At 37.7% G+C, this 16,920-nt stretch overlaps 1 protein-coding gene across 1 annotated transcript in view; it reads left to right on the top strand.

Moving 5' to 3' along the window:
- Positions 1–798: 798 nt before the first annotated feature.
- Positions 799–16,920, top strand: part of LOC126481253 (ubiquitin carboxyl-terminal hydrolase 35) — a 127,581-nt gene continuing 111,459 nt past the window's right edge. The window contains 2 exon segments of the mRNA XM_050104872.1: positions 799–986; positions 6,840–6,984. Of these exon segments, the coding sequence (XP_049960829.1) occupies positions 6,845–6,984 (140 nt within the window). The 5' untranslated portion in view covers positions 799–986; positions 6,840–6,844.

Genomic DNA, 16,920 nt, shown 5'->3' with positions numbered 1-16,920 from the left:
TTGAGCCTGCCTTGCATGGTTCAGCACTGTCTGGGGAAAACGTTTAAGAAAATTGCGTTCACCCAGCATATTTCTCTGCGATGCAACAATACACTAAGATACCAGTATATAAAATACTACTGCTTACATCAGTATAATTTAAAAACGACATATTCCCAAAATTTTCAGTTCATTGTCTGAAATCCATCAGTAAAATGTTATCGACTTTTAGAATTGTAAGCGGCTGTTTTCTTGTGTGAGTCCTTGTGTCTTAACTTTTCGCGAACACGTATGCCTTTGTACAATTCAATAAATTCAGCAATGGTCTCTTTACTCCACTTACGTGTTATTAGCCATTTGAGAATTCATTGCACACGGAAGACGAGAGACACTATACGCAAGAAACAGATAATTCACACACGTCGCGCGCAAGATTTGCGGGGATTTCCAGACCACACGCTATGATTTATCAGCGCAGATATGATTTGTGACCACAGATTGGAGCATTGTTGCAAACCATTTATTCACTTCAGTAATGATTTTGTTGTCATGTGGGAACTACGATACTCTCTCAGATTGAGAGAAATTACATGTTAATGCTTTATGCGGGATTTCAAATCATCTTATTTTGTCCAAAAATAGCTTTCGAGTATTTAACAACTATGCCAATAACATAAGTTAGCGTAACCTCTGAACATCTCTATTTTATAAAGAATACTACTGAAGTTTGTATTGAAAATTATATGGCATATGCGATGTTGGTAAGCACCTGTCGCATGTATTTTGTTCCAGAGAACGCATTTTCTTGATCATCTTTGGTTCGATTGGATTTGACAATTGATGTGATGAGTTTTTCTGTTTTTGTGGTGTGTTTGTGTGTAGTTTTTATTTAGTTAGCAGTTAGCAAATCACTACGTACTGCGTGGTGATGTGTGCCATTTATCTTAAGGATTGATACTAGTCGAGGAAAGCCCGAGGCATAATTTAGTATTTATGTGTAAAGTGAGGTATGTTGAAATCTAGTGATTTGTGAAGATTAGTCACTGTAATCTGTTGAATACCTTTTGTTACAATTAGCTAAAAATTGAGACAACTGAGGTTGTAGTGACGGCCGTAAAACTAAGAAAGGCCCTCGGTTCGTAGTGTCATCTTTATTTTGTTTTTCTGTCACTTTCAGACGCGATAAATCTGAGATGACGTTTCCACAGAGTGACACTGCTTTTTCAGACAGCCCTCTTGTGTGTAGAAAATAAGTTTCTTAAAAGGGCCGAAAGTAAATATTGTAAACGAAGCATTTACCCCGAAAATGTGTTAATGTTTTATACTAAATGGAGGACATCGTTTAACTCACTCTGTCGCGTTAAATTATGATACTAGGCCCTTGGCTTTGGCTCAGCAACCGGATTTCGTGATGCTTCCTTCTGAAACTCGAAGGTAACCGTAATGTGCATATGTTACTTGTACTAAAATTATTGTTGAGTTCAATGTGAAAAAAAGACAACTGGATTCTGCAATTGCGTAATGCTAGTAAAGAAATTAGAACGATACTTTTATATTTTCTATTCACACAGACCAGATTGTGAGAAAGGTGTTACTGCAAGGATTGTCCATAACATGAAACGAGTCATCTAGCTTTTCCCTTGAACAACATGATGTTCATAAGTAATTTTCTCAGCAGTGGTCACTAATATTTTATACTGTTCGTTGCAACATTATGTTGTAATCTCTTCTGAAGAGATGGTGGAAGAGTGCAACCGGCTGATAGTTGTGTAATCAGTACTGAAAGCAATGGGATGTTAATGATCAAATGTATGTGGTGCAGTGTCTAGGGACTGATCTGTTGTTTCATTAATATGGCCATCAAACCAGTTGGAGCACTTTATACCCATGTTGTGACTGAGTCTGTGGGTTCTAAATCCTAAGATTGATTTGAGAACTTACAATTGCTGATTTCCTTGGGTGTTTATTTTATAAGATGCCCTGTCTGAAACAATGTGTGTACCATGTAATGAACATGTCCCCTATCATGGCCACAGATCTTAATTTACTTATGTTTACTGAGTACACATGACATACTGCAAATAACATGATGACCATCCAAGCTAATAATTAAGACTATATTCTTTCAACTGTGAATCATAGTTGAAAGAATATAGTCAGAGTTATTAACTTGTTTTTATGTTATCCATATGTAAACATGTTCTACTGTAGAAAACACTAAAAAACAGCCTTCTGGGATCATAACCCACATTCTCATTTACAAATAGCTAGTTAAGTTTTTGTGCATCTTGCATGACCGAAACCATTTCTTTGCATCCACCTCATTTAGAAGGATTATGGATTTTTTTGCTTGTTGGAAGTCTCTAAGTTCTGACTTTACTGTTGACGGACCCATGATCACAGGTGAGCTGAGGGAATGAAATGGTTCCAGAGATGTGCTACTGTAAAAAGTAAACAAGAGGGAGTTCCAGTGAATTAAAAGTAAGAAAATGTGTGGATGTTGCATATCTGCCTCAGATGTCCAGAGCTATTTTATCAAGTGATGAAACATCATAAAATTTTGATGAGAAAACTTTGTTGAACAAATTGTGGAAGGAGTACATGTCAGTAGAGACAAGGGAACGTTAAAGATTAAAAAGATGAAAGCCATGAAAGTGACAAGTTAATAATATGAATTTAAAGAACAGAATCCTAAAAACAATGGGAAATGAACTGTACAGAAAGAAAATTAACGATAGAGCTAGTGTTGTCAAAACGCCTTTAAATTAAGTCCGAGCAAAGAAGAGCATTGAGTGTTATAAGATGTGTTGAATGTGTTGAGAAATAGTGATATCTGATGTGGTCAGACAATACCACTTTTACATTGGTTCCGATTGCTGGATATATATGGATAGCACCAGGGAAACGTACAGTTCAGACAGTTTTTCCCAACGATGCTGAAGGACCTGTAATGGTTTGGGAGTTGTGTTCTAGATTTTTTTTTAATCTCTCTTTTTTTTGGGGGGGGGATGGGTGGGTGGAGGGGAGATCTTATGGTCACATTGCAAAGCAGTTTAGTAACTACATCCATGAAACAGGAAATAAAATCTTCTGGCTTGTTAAGCTGCATCATATTTCTTCTATATGATTGATGTTTCAACCCTTCTGCCGGGAACTTCTTCTGGATCGTGTGTTGTACACAGTGGACTGTACACTCAGTGTTTAGTCAGTTGTGGACACCATATGATCCTGAAGAAGGTCCCAGCAGAATTATTGAAATGTCGATCATACAGAAGAAACAGAAATGGCCCAGTGGGCCAGAAGATTGTACCTTCAGTGACAATGGCCACAAAAGCCTGCAGACATCTATGAGTCAGTTTAACATGACTCAGTTCCTGGTGCAGGAGTTATTTTCAGTAGTGAGTCCATCTTCCTAAACAATATTGCCCATACTCACATTACTATACACCGTATTGGCATAATGAGCATGATGATAAGATCTGATTTTTTTCCCAGGTCAAAAGGAATGTTCGATACAAGTTGTGAGCTTTGGCCAGTGAGGTAATGTTAAAGGCTGCTGCCACATCACCTCTCGGTACATGCATTCACAATTTTGTTGATACTTGTTGAAGTCGACGAATGTGAAAGGTGGGAGGAGGTAGCTGGTTGTGGTGACACATTGACCTGTAGCTTATCTGAAGTATAGGTTAGGTGTTAGGTTGAAAGGTAACAGTTTGGTTCTGAGTCAGCAAAGCCAATGTATGTGATAACTAAGAAAATCGTGGTTGTGGTGACAGGCTGATCTGTAGCTAAGCCTATTTGAAAAAGATCAGTAACAGCAAGTTATATTGTTTAAGGCACAAGGGAAATTCCAACTGTGTTAGATCCAAGAAAGGGGAGGGGAGTGGGTAAGAGCAAGTGGTAGTAAATTCTTTAAGTTCACATAAAACTGTATTTTTATAAATGTTGAGTGAATGTGCAGCTTTGAAAAATGTTTGAATCTACCAAGTTTGTGCTGTTGGCTGAATACTGTGCAAATCACTGTGAAGTGTGCGGCAGAGAGTAGGCTATTTTCCATTGTACCAGTTATTTGGGCTTCTTTTTGTTCCATTCAAATATATTATGTAGGGCAAAATGATTGTTTATATGCCTCTCTGCATTCTGAAATTAGCATGATTTTATCTCTACTATTCTCTGAGAGTGATATGTATTGTTTTTTAATACTTTCCTACATTAATCACTTGAACTTGGTACCTGAAAATTTGTAAGGGTAGGTTTATCTTCAAGTATCTGGCAGTTCTGTTTCTTCAGCAACTGCAGGGGTGAAACAGCCCTGTGACCCTTTGTGCTGCTTTTCTTTTTATATGTTCAATATCCCTTGTTAGTTCTATGTGATATGGGTACTGCACACTTAAGCAATGTTCTTGGATGGACCATACGAGTGTTTTGTAAGCAACATCCTATGGAGACTGATTGCATTTCACTAGCATTCTACCAATTTTGGTAATCTCCCACCTGCTTTACCTTTGATGAGTGTACGTGATGGTTCTATTTCATATCCCTACAAATTCTTACACCCAGGTATTTGTATGAGGTGATCAATTTCAGTTGGGACTTGAAAGACTTTTTGATATTGTTGTTGTAGGACTGTTATTTCATTTTGTGAAATACACAATTTTACATTTCTGACCATTTAAAGCAAGTTTTCAGTCTTTACTCTACTCCTAAATCTTGTCGATATCCATCTGGATATTTGTGTAAAATCAAACAGTAGAAATGTCAGCTGGGATATCAGCAATATGAGGAAAAAATAGATTGCTGCTTATCGTAAAAATTACATGTGAAGTTGCAGTCGGGCACAACTAAAAGACACTTACACATTAGCATTCACCAGAAAAAGAAATACACACACATTCATTCATCCAGCAAGCACACCTCACACACACAACCACCATACCTTGCAGCTCGGATCAGAATGTGAGCTATGTAGAATGGAAGCAGCAGTCTGAAGGGGAAGGAATAGCAGTGTTTTGCCATCTTCAATTTGACAGAATGTGCAGGGACTAGACTGCCGTCAGGTGCAGTGTCTGGAAGTTGTGTGGTAGGTAAGCGAGGAAGGAGGGGGGGAGGGAATATGATTACCAACCAGGTGTCTACCAAGATGAACAGCCACCACCAAACAGTGGCCAAGAGCATTGTAGACCACCCTGTGACACAACACGCTACGTAACATAACATCCTTAATTTCAGTGGGTGCTTCATTACCTGAGCCACCTGGGTCCTTTCCTCCACCACGACCTTTCCTGAACTGCGCACATTCTCCACACCCAAAATTATTCCGGCCTCAACCTACGGTACCATATTGTTCTCACACTCTCCACCCAATAGTTTCACCCATTCTCTCCTGTTACCTCTTCCCTAACTTTACCGGTGCATTCTAGTCTGAGCTGTCAGAGATGGAGGTCCTTTATGTGTGTGTGTGTGTGTGTGTGTGTGTGTGTGTGTGTGTGTGTGTTTTCCTGATGAAGGCTGCAGCCGAAAGCTAATGTGAAAGTATCTTTTAGTTGTGCCTGTCTTCAGCTTGATGTGTTATCCTTACAGTAAGTAGCAGTCTCTCTCTTCCTTACATTGCTGAATATTTGTGTGGTTGCTCCCCCCCTCCCCCCACCTCCCAGTAATACACCGTTATAGGTAACAGCATATCTGTGAGAAAAACCTTTGCAGTCAGTATTGTATGCCAAGTCATTTATATTCTATTTGTAGAGAGAGGATTCCAACCCATCACTTTGGAGAGTGCGTGAAGTTATTTCTACATCTGTTGATGACTCGCCATCGAAGATGACGTGCTGTGTTCTCCCACCAAGAAATCATAAATCCAGTGACAAATTTTGCTTGATACTATATGATTGTGCTTTCAATAATAAGCGCAGGTGTAGTCAAATACTTCTCAGAAGTCAAGAAACACTACTTCTATCTGACTGCGTTGATCCATGGTTTTCACAAAGTCATATGATAGAAGTACAAGTTGGATTTCACATGATTGATGTTTTCGGAACCTATGCTGGTTGATATGAATGAGGTTATTGTGTTAGAGATACCCCTTTACATTTGGACTTAGAATATGTTCCAAGATTCTACAACAAATTGCTGTCAAGAGTATTGGATGGTAGTTTTGTGGATCACTTTTGCTATCTTCCCTGTAGACAGGTGTGACCAGTTACCTACCACTGGGCTTGGTTTTTTGTTAGAGTGATTTGTCTCAAATTATGGTTAAAAGATGGACTAAGTCAGCCATAAATTTGGTATAGAATGTGACAGAAATTCCATTGGGTCCTGGAGCTGTGTTCAGTTATAGAATTTCATCACTTTTTTCCAACAACACCAACACTAGCATCTGTCACTCATCTTTGCAGTGATGTGGATGTTAAGTAGAGGCAATACTCCTGGATTTTCCTTTGGAAAGGAATGTTACAAAGCAAGAGTTCAGCATTTTTGTTCTAACACCATGTTTCAGTTCCTGTCTCCTCCATTACTGGACGCAACTTTGGTACTGCTATCAGCCTTTGCATATGACTACAATTACTTTGGATTTTGTGAGGGGTCTTTTGGTAATATTTGGCTATGGTAATGATTTAAGGCTTCATGCACTTCTCTCTTGAGAGCCTAACGTGTTTAACTCAGTATCACTGTGTATAGCCCTGTGGTATGTTTTATACCTACTGTGCAACAGTCTCTGTTTCTTTGAAAGTTTCTATGCAGTGACTGTTGTGTAAACATGGTAACGACATATCTGCAGTGTTTTGGCAACCTTCACTTATTTATTTAGTTATTGAAATTTGTAGAATTCTCTTGTTTGTAATATAATTGTATTTGTTGAATAGGCATCATGATACGGGACACCTTGAAAAATATGCTGAGCAGTTGTTTCCCTCAAAATGTCCTCGAAAATGTGGTGGATGCATTACTTGACAATGGCAATGAACTAAGTTCAGAAGACCAGGTAGCAGTATTGCATGCAGGAATAGAGTGAGTATCAAAATGTGCCATTCTCCTGCTTGAATAAGTTGAGAATGAGTTTGCTGGCACTTGAAGTCTATATAAGATGTAAATTTTATTTTTTAATTTGTGAATCTCTTGAAAATGAAGGGTGAGAATTTTGGATATTATTTTATGTGTATATTATTGGTATGTGCTGGTGGACCATTTAATTAACACAGACCAAAACAATTTTGAAAGATCGAAAATTTTAGTATCACACAGCACACTTGAATATGTTACTTGGCAGTGATGTTGTTATTTATTATGAATAACAAAAGAAAAGGTGGTGTACAGTTTTTTGTTGGGGATATGTCAACAAAGTATTTTTCCAGTGTGTATAGTTGTGCATTAGATACGTGGTACTGAGTGCATTAGACCTCTGTGAAATGGTATTCCGTAGTTATTGATTGGCAGCGAGATCTTGTGTGTAGCCTATATGTAAAATGTGTTGTGTGTTAATAAAATAAAAGCTTCTATTTTGCCCCTACACATTTTTTCCACATCATTTTGCTGCATGAAACTAAGAATCCGACAGCACTGAATTAAAGTGAAATAATAAATTTCACAGTGACATATTTCTGTCCAAAAGTGTGTTGGTAAGAAAAATAGTAAGGAAAGGTAACAAGGTTATCTTTGATATAGAGGGAGCCAAAATAATTGACTCTTGTGGCAATATTGTAGCTACTGCAACTAATGTAAGAGATATTTACAAATTAAATACAGTTCAAAATGCTGCTGAAACTGGAAATCACACTGTTTACACTGCAAAAGGTTTCTTGTGGCGCAGGAGACTTGAACATTTGAGTAGAAAAAGTATGGCCATGTTGAAGAATATGGCAACAAGGATAGAAAATTATGGGAAAAATAATGTGCAGTGTGGGGTGTGTTTGCAAGGGAAGCAGGCCAGACTGCATTTAAATCGATTCAGAGCAGGGCTACAGAAGTCTTGCAACTCGTCCATACTAATCTCTGTGGATCTATAGGGAATAAATCTTTAGGAGGTAACTGCTATTTCCTGGCATTCAAAGATGATTTTTCTAGACACATTCATGTTTACTGTATAAGTGCCAAGGATCAAATGAATGTCATATTTGCTGTTCGTTGCAAAATAGTCAAAACACAACTTGGGAAGAAAATTAAATTATTGGATCAGACAATGGATAAGAACATTTAAGCAAACAATTTAAGTACCCAAGTGTTTTTGGGCAGAGGGCCTGTGAACTGCGATGTATTTAAGTAACGGATCACCTACCAAAGTTGTGAGACATGACACATCATGAAGTATGGACTGGTAAGAAACCAGACCTAAGACACTTAAAAGTCATTGATGTGAAGCCAGGGTTCAGATTCCAAAACTGTTAAGAGGTAAATGGGATGCAAAATCTCAGAAATATACTTTTGTTGGCTACTGTGAGGATTCAAAAGGATACATATTTTGTAATCCTGTGAATAAGAAGATAACAAGCAGCAGAGGGATAGTATTTTTAGAGGATTCTAAACATAAATTAAAGGAAAATAGCCAAACTAATTCAGCCAAATATAAGGTGTGATAGTGATGAAAAAGAGATGGAAAGTGGAACAAAGTAAGGTAATGATAAAGAGCAAACTGATATACTACATGAGAATGAAATTGAGGAAGAAGATTCAATAGAGGAAGTCAATTTAAGGCATTCTACATGTGTAACAAACCCAAAAAAGATATCCAGAGAACGAAATGTATGTTGCCCAAACCTGCCAAAGTGAACCCATCACAGTTGATGAATCCTTGGCAAGTACAAATGCTCTAAGTTGGAAAGAGGCTATTGAAAAATAATTACAATAATTTTTGGAGAAAGATATATATGAATGGGTTGACATGCCTGAAAATAAAAAGCCACTAAGATCAAGTTGGGTATTCAATATTAAAAATCCTGAGAATGCAATACCAAAATTCAAGGCCGGATTTGAAGTTGAAGGATATTGTCAGAAAGAGGGAATGGATTACAGTGAGACTTTCTCACCAGTGATGAAAAATTCAGCATTACGATACCTTTTAGCTCTTGCAGTAAGGGAAGACATGTTGATTCATCAAATGGATATGAAAACAGACTATCTGAATGGAAAGCTGGAATAGGAAATACATGTTATCCCACCTGATGAAGTTAAAAGATCTCATCAAGGGAAAAGGAAAATTTGACATTTGAAGAAAGGCAGGTACTGATTAAAGCAGAGTGACCATTGCTGAAATAAATGTTTACACAAAACTTTGATAAAACATGTCACAACCAAAAACAGATCCAAGTATATACTACGAAAGAAGCATGGAAGAAATTAGTCATGGCCATATGGGTAGATAATTTTGTCTTTGGACTAATAGTGAAAATAAAATTGACCTTCTTAGAAACAGTTATGGTCAGAATTTAACATGCATTACTTAGGAGAAGTTAATCACACTTAGACACAAAGATTCTAAGAAATACCAACAGAGAACAATTGCGGATTGACCAATCTCTGTATACAAGAAAAATCTTAGAAAAGTTCAGTATGGAAAATTGTGAGCGTACTTCTACCCCAATGGAAAATTAATGCAAATCTATTAACAACTTTGAGGATGAGAAATGTAAGGAAAGTGTACCTTATTTGTAAGCTGTGGGAAGTCTGCTGTACTTGGTGCAGACTTCCAGACCAGACATTGCATTTGTCAAAAATGCTGAAACAAGTTTTGCAATGATTCAATAGGAAAACATTGGATGGCAGGGTGCAGTGATGGAGACAGCTGGAAACCAGAAACTTCATCACTAGAAGTTGCTTTAAACTAATGTGAGGATTGATATCCTGGTCATGTAAGACAAAGAAGACAGTTGCTTTGAGCTCTGTAAAAGCGGTCTTATTTTCCACTATCTAAGAAGCTCAGTGGGTCAGAACACTGATGGGTGAAATAGAATTTCTTACAAAAGTAAAACAAACTGATATTTTGTGATACAGTAAAACCCCGTATTAACGAACCTGCTTTTAAGGAAATCCCACTTTTAAGGAATACTTTCATTGGTCCCGGCGATAACGCCATAAAAACAGTGTTCCTGAAATTCAGTTTTAACGAATTGCGCTTTCTTTTAAATTCCACTTTTAAGGAATAAATGTGTTACAATTCGCAAATTAAGATACAGTCTGCAGCTGCACTTCTTGTTTTGAGACATTAAATCATAACGTTGGCTTTGATCATTTGCGTTCTTAAAATCAATGTCCGCATCAGTGTTTGGATATTGGTCTCGTATCGATAGTTGTGAAGTTATCGAGATTGGTGAATGTTAAACTGATAATTTGAAAACACAATTCTTCCACACTACCGCGCTCCAGCTGTCGTGTCTGACGCTATAAAGTGAAAGCATTAAGTGTATACTGTAGTAGTGTAGTCTACTTACAGTAGTGTTTTTGTACGTGTAATATGGCCAGCAAACAAAGAAAACTGATGATACAGCAGAAGCTAACAATTATTTGGGATTTTGAAGAGAATGAGGACTATATCCCTGAAGAAGATAGGAATGTTATAGATGTTCCTGAAACTGTGATATTCCAAGATTTTATTTCGTTTGATGATAATGTACTTACTTCTACACCCACTATGGACATGAGTGAGCTGTTTGCTGCTGATATTGGTGAAAAAACAAGTTGGTGGTGACAGTGGTGGTGGCGAGGATGATGATGATGATGATGATGATGTGGACTCACCAACACCAAGTTTTTCTGCAGCTGTGGAAGGACTTGAGACTATTAGAAGGTATTTCTCATCCTTTGTTGTGGATGAGTCAGTTCTTAACAGTATTAACCAGCTGGAATGACAACTTCTAGCAGTACACTGTGCTGGAAGGAAGCAGCAGACTACTCTTCTAGATTTTTTTCAGAAATAAAGACAGTATAGCAGTTTTATTCATTAATGTGATATCTAATTCATTGAGTGCCATTAGCTAAATAAAATTTTCTCCTTTTAAATCAAGATACCAGTTGATGACTTTTGATGTGACCTAACATCCAAAATATCTTAAAAAAAAGGGTATTACAAGTATATCGAGTAGTTTTAAATTTGCCAAGAAACATTTTCATGTTCACTGTATTTTGGTATGCAGCACAAGGTGAGTTTGTGATTATGGAGTATTTAAATGGCCTAAATAGCCTAGGTTCCAATTTTGATTCTGGAACACTTATTTAGTGTATTTTGTCCTAAACCCTTATTTAAGGAAAACCCTCTTTTAAGGAACAAATTTTTTGGTCCCCTGAGATTCGTTAAAAAGGGGTTCTACTGTAATATGGGAGCTATTGAACTTCCCGAGAACAGTGTCACCAGTGTGAGATCCAAACATATTGACATAAAACATCTCTTTATAAGAGATCAGCTGGAGAAGGGAAGTATAACAATCAATTATCTATGCACAGAAGAAATGTTATGAGGTCTCCTAACCAAGCCTCTCAATAAGGACAAGTTCGAGAATTTGGTGAAATATTATCGTATGACCTGTGATATGTAGTGTTCAGTACCTGAAAAATTTTTGTTCGGTGGGGAGTGTTGGGGATATGTGAACAAAGTATTTTTCCACTGTGTATATTTACGCACAGGGTACATTGTGCCATGTGCCTTAGACCTCTGTGGAATGGTATTCTATGGTTCTTGATTGGTAATGAGATCTTAAACATAGCCTATATGTAAAATGTTTTATGTGTTTGTAAAATATAAGTTTTTATATTGCACCTAAACAGTTTTTCCTGGCCTTTTCATAGTGCCAAACCAAAAGAATCCAAAATTTTTGCCAGAAGGGAAAAAAAGAGATAGTCTTGGCAAGTATCTAATGAAACTAAATATTAATTTTATTGTAAATTATCAAACAAGAAGGAAATTGTACAGCATGGAATGATCCTAAGGCATATTAGAATTTCAAATGACTGTGTACTACTGATATGTGGAAATGTAGATTATGAGAATTTTTTTAAGAATAAGGAGGTATGTCAGATTAATTTACTGTAAGAAATTTAGCAGTTGGTTTACACATATATTTACACAAAAGCAATGGGTGTTGCAGGTGTGAGGAAAGCAAAACAAATCTCAAAAGGAAGTAATCAGCTGTTAATGATCAGGCAAGGTTCAAGTATTCTGGGTGGTCCATTGATAGTGACTGGGCCAAATATCTCACGAAATAAGCATCAAATGAAAAAACTACAAAGAAGAAAACTCATCTAGCTTGAAGGGGGAAACAAGATGCCGCTGTGGTTAGCCCGCTAGATGGTGCTGCCATAGGTCAAGTGGATATCAACTGCATTTTTTGAATAGAAACCTTCATTTTTTATTACATATTCGTGTAGTACATAAAGAAATATGAATGTTTTAGTTGGACCACTTTTTTCGCTTTGTGATAGATGGCGCTGTAATAGTCACAAATGTATATGTATGTGATATCACGTAACATTCCGCCAGTGCGGACGGTATTTGTTTCGTGATACATTACTCATGTTAAAATGGACCGTTTACCAATTGCGGAAAAGGTCGATATCGTGTTGGTGTATGGCTATTGTGATCAAAATGCCCAACGGGCATGTGCTATGTATGCTGCTCAGTATCCTGGATGACATCATCCAAGTGTCTGGACAGTTTGCCGGATAGTTATGTTATTTAAGGAAACATGAAGTGTTCAGCCACATGTGAAACGTCAGCCACAACCTACAACAAATGATGATGCCCAAGTAGGTGTTTTAGCTGCTGTCGCGGCTAATCTGCACATCAGTAGCAGACAAATTGCGTGAGAATCGGGAATCTCAAAAACGTCGGTGTTGAGAATGCTACATCAACATCGATTGCACCCGTACCATATTTCTATGCACCAGGAATTGCATGGCGACAATTTTGAATGTCGTGTACAGTTCTGCCACTGGGCACAAGAGAAATTACGGGACAATGACAGATTTTTTGCACACATTCTCTTTAGCGACGAAGCGTCATTTACCAACAGCGGTAATGTAAACCGGCATAATATGTACTATTAAACAACAGAAAATCCACGCTGGCTGCGACATGTGGGATATCAGCGACCTTTGTAGGTTAATGTATGGTGCGGCATTATGGAAGGAAGGATAATTGGCCCCCATTTTATCGATGGCAATCTAAATGGTGCAATATATGCTGATTTCCTACATAATGTTCTACTGATGTTACTACAAGATGTTTCACTGCATGACAGAATGGCAATGTACTTCCAACATGATGGATGTCCGGTACATAGCTCGTGTGTGGTTGAAGCGGTATTGAATAGCATATTTCACGACAGGTGGATTGGTCGTCGAAGCACCATACCGTGGCCCACATGTTGACCGGATCTGACATCCTCGGATTTCTTTCTGTGGGGAAAGTTGGTGGATATTAGCTATCGTGATCCACCGACAACGCCTGACAACATGCGTCAGCGCATTGTCAATGCATGTGCGAACATTACGGAAGGCGAACTACTTGCTGTTGAGAGGAATGTCGTTACACATATTGCCAAATGCATTGAGGTTGATGGACATCATTTTGAGCATTTATTGCATTAATGTGGTATTTACAGGTAATCATGCTGTAACAGCATGCATTCTCAGAAATGATAAGTTCACAATACATGTATCACATTGGAACAACCGAAATAAAATGTTTGAACGTTCTGTATTTTAATTTAAAAAAGCTACCTGTTACCAACTGTTCATCTAAAATTGTGAGCCATATGTTTGTGGCTATTACAGCGCCATCTATCACAAAGCGAAAAAAGTGGTCCAACCAAAACATTCATATTTCTTTACGTACTACATGAATATGTAATAAAAAATGGGGGTTCCTATTTTTAAAAAATGCAGTTGATATCCGTTTGACCTATGGCAGCGCCATCTAGCGGGCCAACCATCGTGCCATCTGGTTTCCCCCTCCAAGCTACCCTCGACGAGTTTCATTCTTTGTAGTTTTTTCGTTTAATGCTTATTTTGTGAGATATTTGGCCCGGTCACAATCAATGGACCACCCTGTATAATAACAGAAGCATGGTAGAATAATGTAAATTAAATAAAACTTGCCTGAAAAGTTTTCAGGAAGGGGTGAGATGATATCTAAATAAACTTCTCGGAGAAATAATTTCTAACAATAAGGATATGTAGAAAATAAAACAAAAACTTATATTGTAGCAAAAACAGTCAATTATTGATAAAATTATTTAATTGGATAGATAAAAAATCCAGTCACCAAGCTGCGGCAGAACACTCACGCCGAAGACTGTAGTGATTGGGTAGCTTTCAGGTCCAGTGGCTCCTCCTTCAGCCTTTATCGGCATGACTACCACCAAATTATTGATTAGGATGAATGGTCATAGACAGAGTGTAGACAGAGTGTATATACTGGCAACTCACAATATCCTGTTGCAGAGAATGCTCTACAACATGACATTTGTGACCTTGGTGCCTGTTTCACCACATGTGCCATCTGGACTCTTCCCTCAGACATCAGTTTCTTAGAACTCTGCAGGTGGGAACTAGCACTACAACATGTCCTTGGTTCTCGCCACCCACCTGGCCTTAATTTTTGGTAATTTCTTCTGTCTCAGCTTTTCTTCACTATAACTACTCTTTGCTTCACTCCATTTTAGTTTTCTACGTCTTTCATTGTCTTTCCCATCTATTTTTCACTGCCCCCTCCACCTCCATTACATACAATGCACTTAGCTTCTAACACTTATTAACTCATACACGATGTTTTAGTAGTAATCTCTGTCTTACATATTTCCCTGTCTTCCACTTTTAAGCTCTCAGGTTTTCAAATCTTGTCCGATGCAGCCCCCAACAATCAGTCTTTTTTTCTCATCCCATACAGTAAGTCTCCCCTGACCTACAGTTCTGGGTGTCTTTCCCAAAATCTACCCCTTTCCTTCCTAGGTCTCTCCAGTCCGTTTCTTTCACCCTTCTTCCTTCCCGTTCAACACTTCTGTCTGAGGAAGAATCCACTGGCTCCGAAAGCTTGCCAATCACAAGTCTTCGATGAGTGCGTTCTGCCACCACTTGGTGAGTAGATTTTTTATTTATCCAATTAAATAATTTTATCAAAAACTTATATTGGATAGATGTCACACTTCTTCAGGTGAGACAGCACGTGGTAAATTAACTGCTACGTTTTATAAACTATAAGGTGCTATGGACTACAAGATGCACCTTAATTTTTAAGCAATTTAAAAAAAAATAACAATTTTACCAATTTTGTTATTAGATTGCAAAGCCAGACAAAAAATACTTAGTTTATAGTACTGAACTGACCTTTAAAATTCATGAAAATCATTTGAACCTCCTCCTCGTCCTCCTCAGTCTTCATTGCCATCTTTGTCCTTTTCATATAGAAGTTGGTCTTCATTGCCATTGAGAGTGTTGCTTATGTTGCACTTCTTGAAAGATTTAATGATATCTTCTCTCACCCTAGACCACTACTGTTTTATCCACTGACACATTTGGTCGATTGTAGTCATTTTTAAACTTGCTTCAGCATGCATTCTTGTTGGGTTTCATCCGTCATCCATTTGTTTCATTCCTCTCTCCTACACACTTCAAATGGTTTGTTTATCAAGGCATTAGGAGGTTGCAATTGTGAAATAAGTCCTCCCAGCATAACAGCAAGCTCTGTATATCCCTGTATCAACCTCTCGTTCACAGAACTTTTCAAATGACCACTAACTGATCTAGCACAAGAAGAGAACTCTTCTTCAATAAAACACCTTTCCTTCTCTCCCCACTCTGTTAATCAATAATTTCATACAAGCCTCGTCCATCCGAGTCTTATTGTGTATGTGAATACCACCACCTGGTGGTATTTCAGAAGCTTTTTGCATTTTTTGTGCTTGAAAATGATCATTGGATTAAATTTAGTACTGTGAGCACAGCATGGAAGGTCAACAGTGTGGTGCATTTTTCCGTGTCCACTTGTTTTTATAGTTACTGTTTTCGCACCTTTCATGGCAACAGTTCTGTTACACAGCACATCAAATATCAGAAGAGTTTCGACAATATCCATTATTTGGCTTATTTCCACACTGGTTTTCTTTCTGTGGTGAATGATAAAGTGATGGAAAGATAATATTTTCTCTTCATACCCTTGTGGCATTTTCTGAGACACTTTGGTTGTGGTTCGTGTACTAAGTCCATGACACTCCATAAACCTGTTGCACCAACCACCTCCACCCTTAAAGTCTGTTAAGTTCGACTGTAGCGCTAGCTCACGAGCATGTATTTGAATCATTTTTATATGAATTGCCATTGCCATTCTGATGGTGTCCTTGAATCCAATTCCATATGTCATCTTCTAGTTTTGGCCATTTTGCATTCAGTCCTCTCTTTGCACATTTAGTCTTCCTCATTTTTTTCATCTCTTCTTTACTAGGGCACCAATAATGAATGGTTTTTTTCTGTTGGTGGCTGGCCAAAATACCTGTCAGCAACTTGGTTTCCATGTTGTTCTGCATATGATATTACTTTCAATTTATAGCCTGCATCATATGAATACTTTTTATTTTCTTCTATTACAAAACTGGCTGCTAGGTAACAAAAATATTTTACTGTTACCGATAACGCAAAGTACTTTCAATTTGAGTTCACTGGCACTGTAGACTGCATTGACACATCATAGGTTAGACAGTTCTGGGTTTGTGATAGTGGGGCAGGAGGGACAGTGTGTTAGCAAGCTTGTGAATTTTTAAGATTGGCAGAAACTTTAAATCAAATACTAGACTGATTTTTTAGTATAAGGTTCACCTGAATTTTGAAGGCAATTTTTCAAAGAAAGAGTTAGTTATTACAACTACTCCACAAATATTTAAATTGGTATGGGAGATTTTGTGAAAGGGCTGTGTATCGCCTCTTGTGGTAATTTTTATTGGGGGAAAATTATTGCAGTGATATGCT

Source organism: Schistocerca serialis, chromosome 5, assembly GCF_023864345.2.
Source record: "Schistocerca serialis cubense isolate TAMUIC-IGC-003099 chromosome 5, iqSchSeri2.2, whole genome shotgun sequence".
Classification (NCBI taxonomy): Eukaryota; Metazoa; Arthropoda; class Insecta; order Orthoptera; family Acrididae; genus Schistocerca; species Schistocerca serialis.
This window is presented reverse-complemented; position numbering and strand designations above follow the sequence as displayed.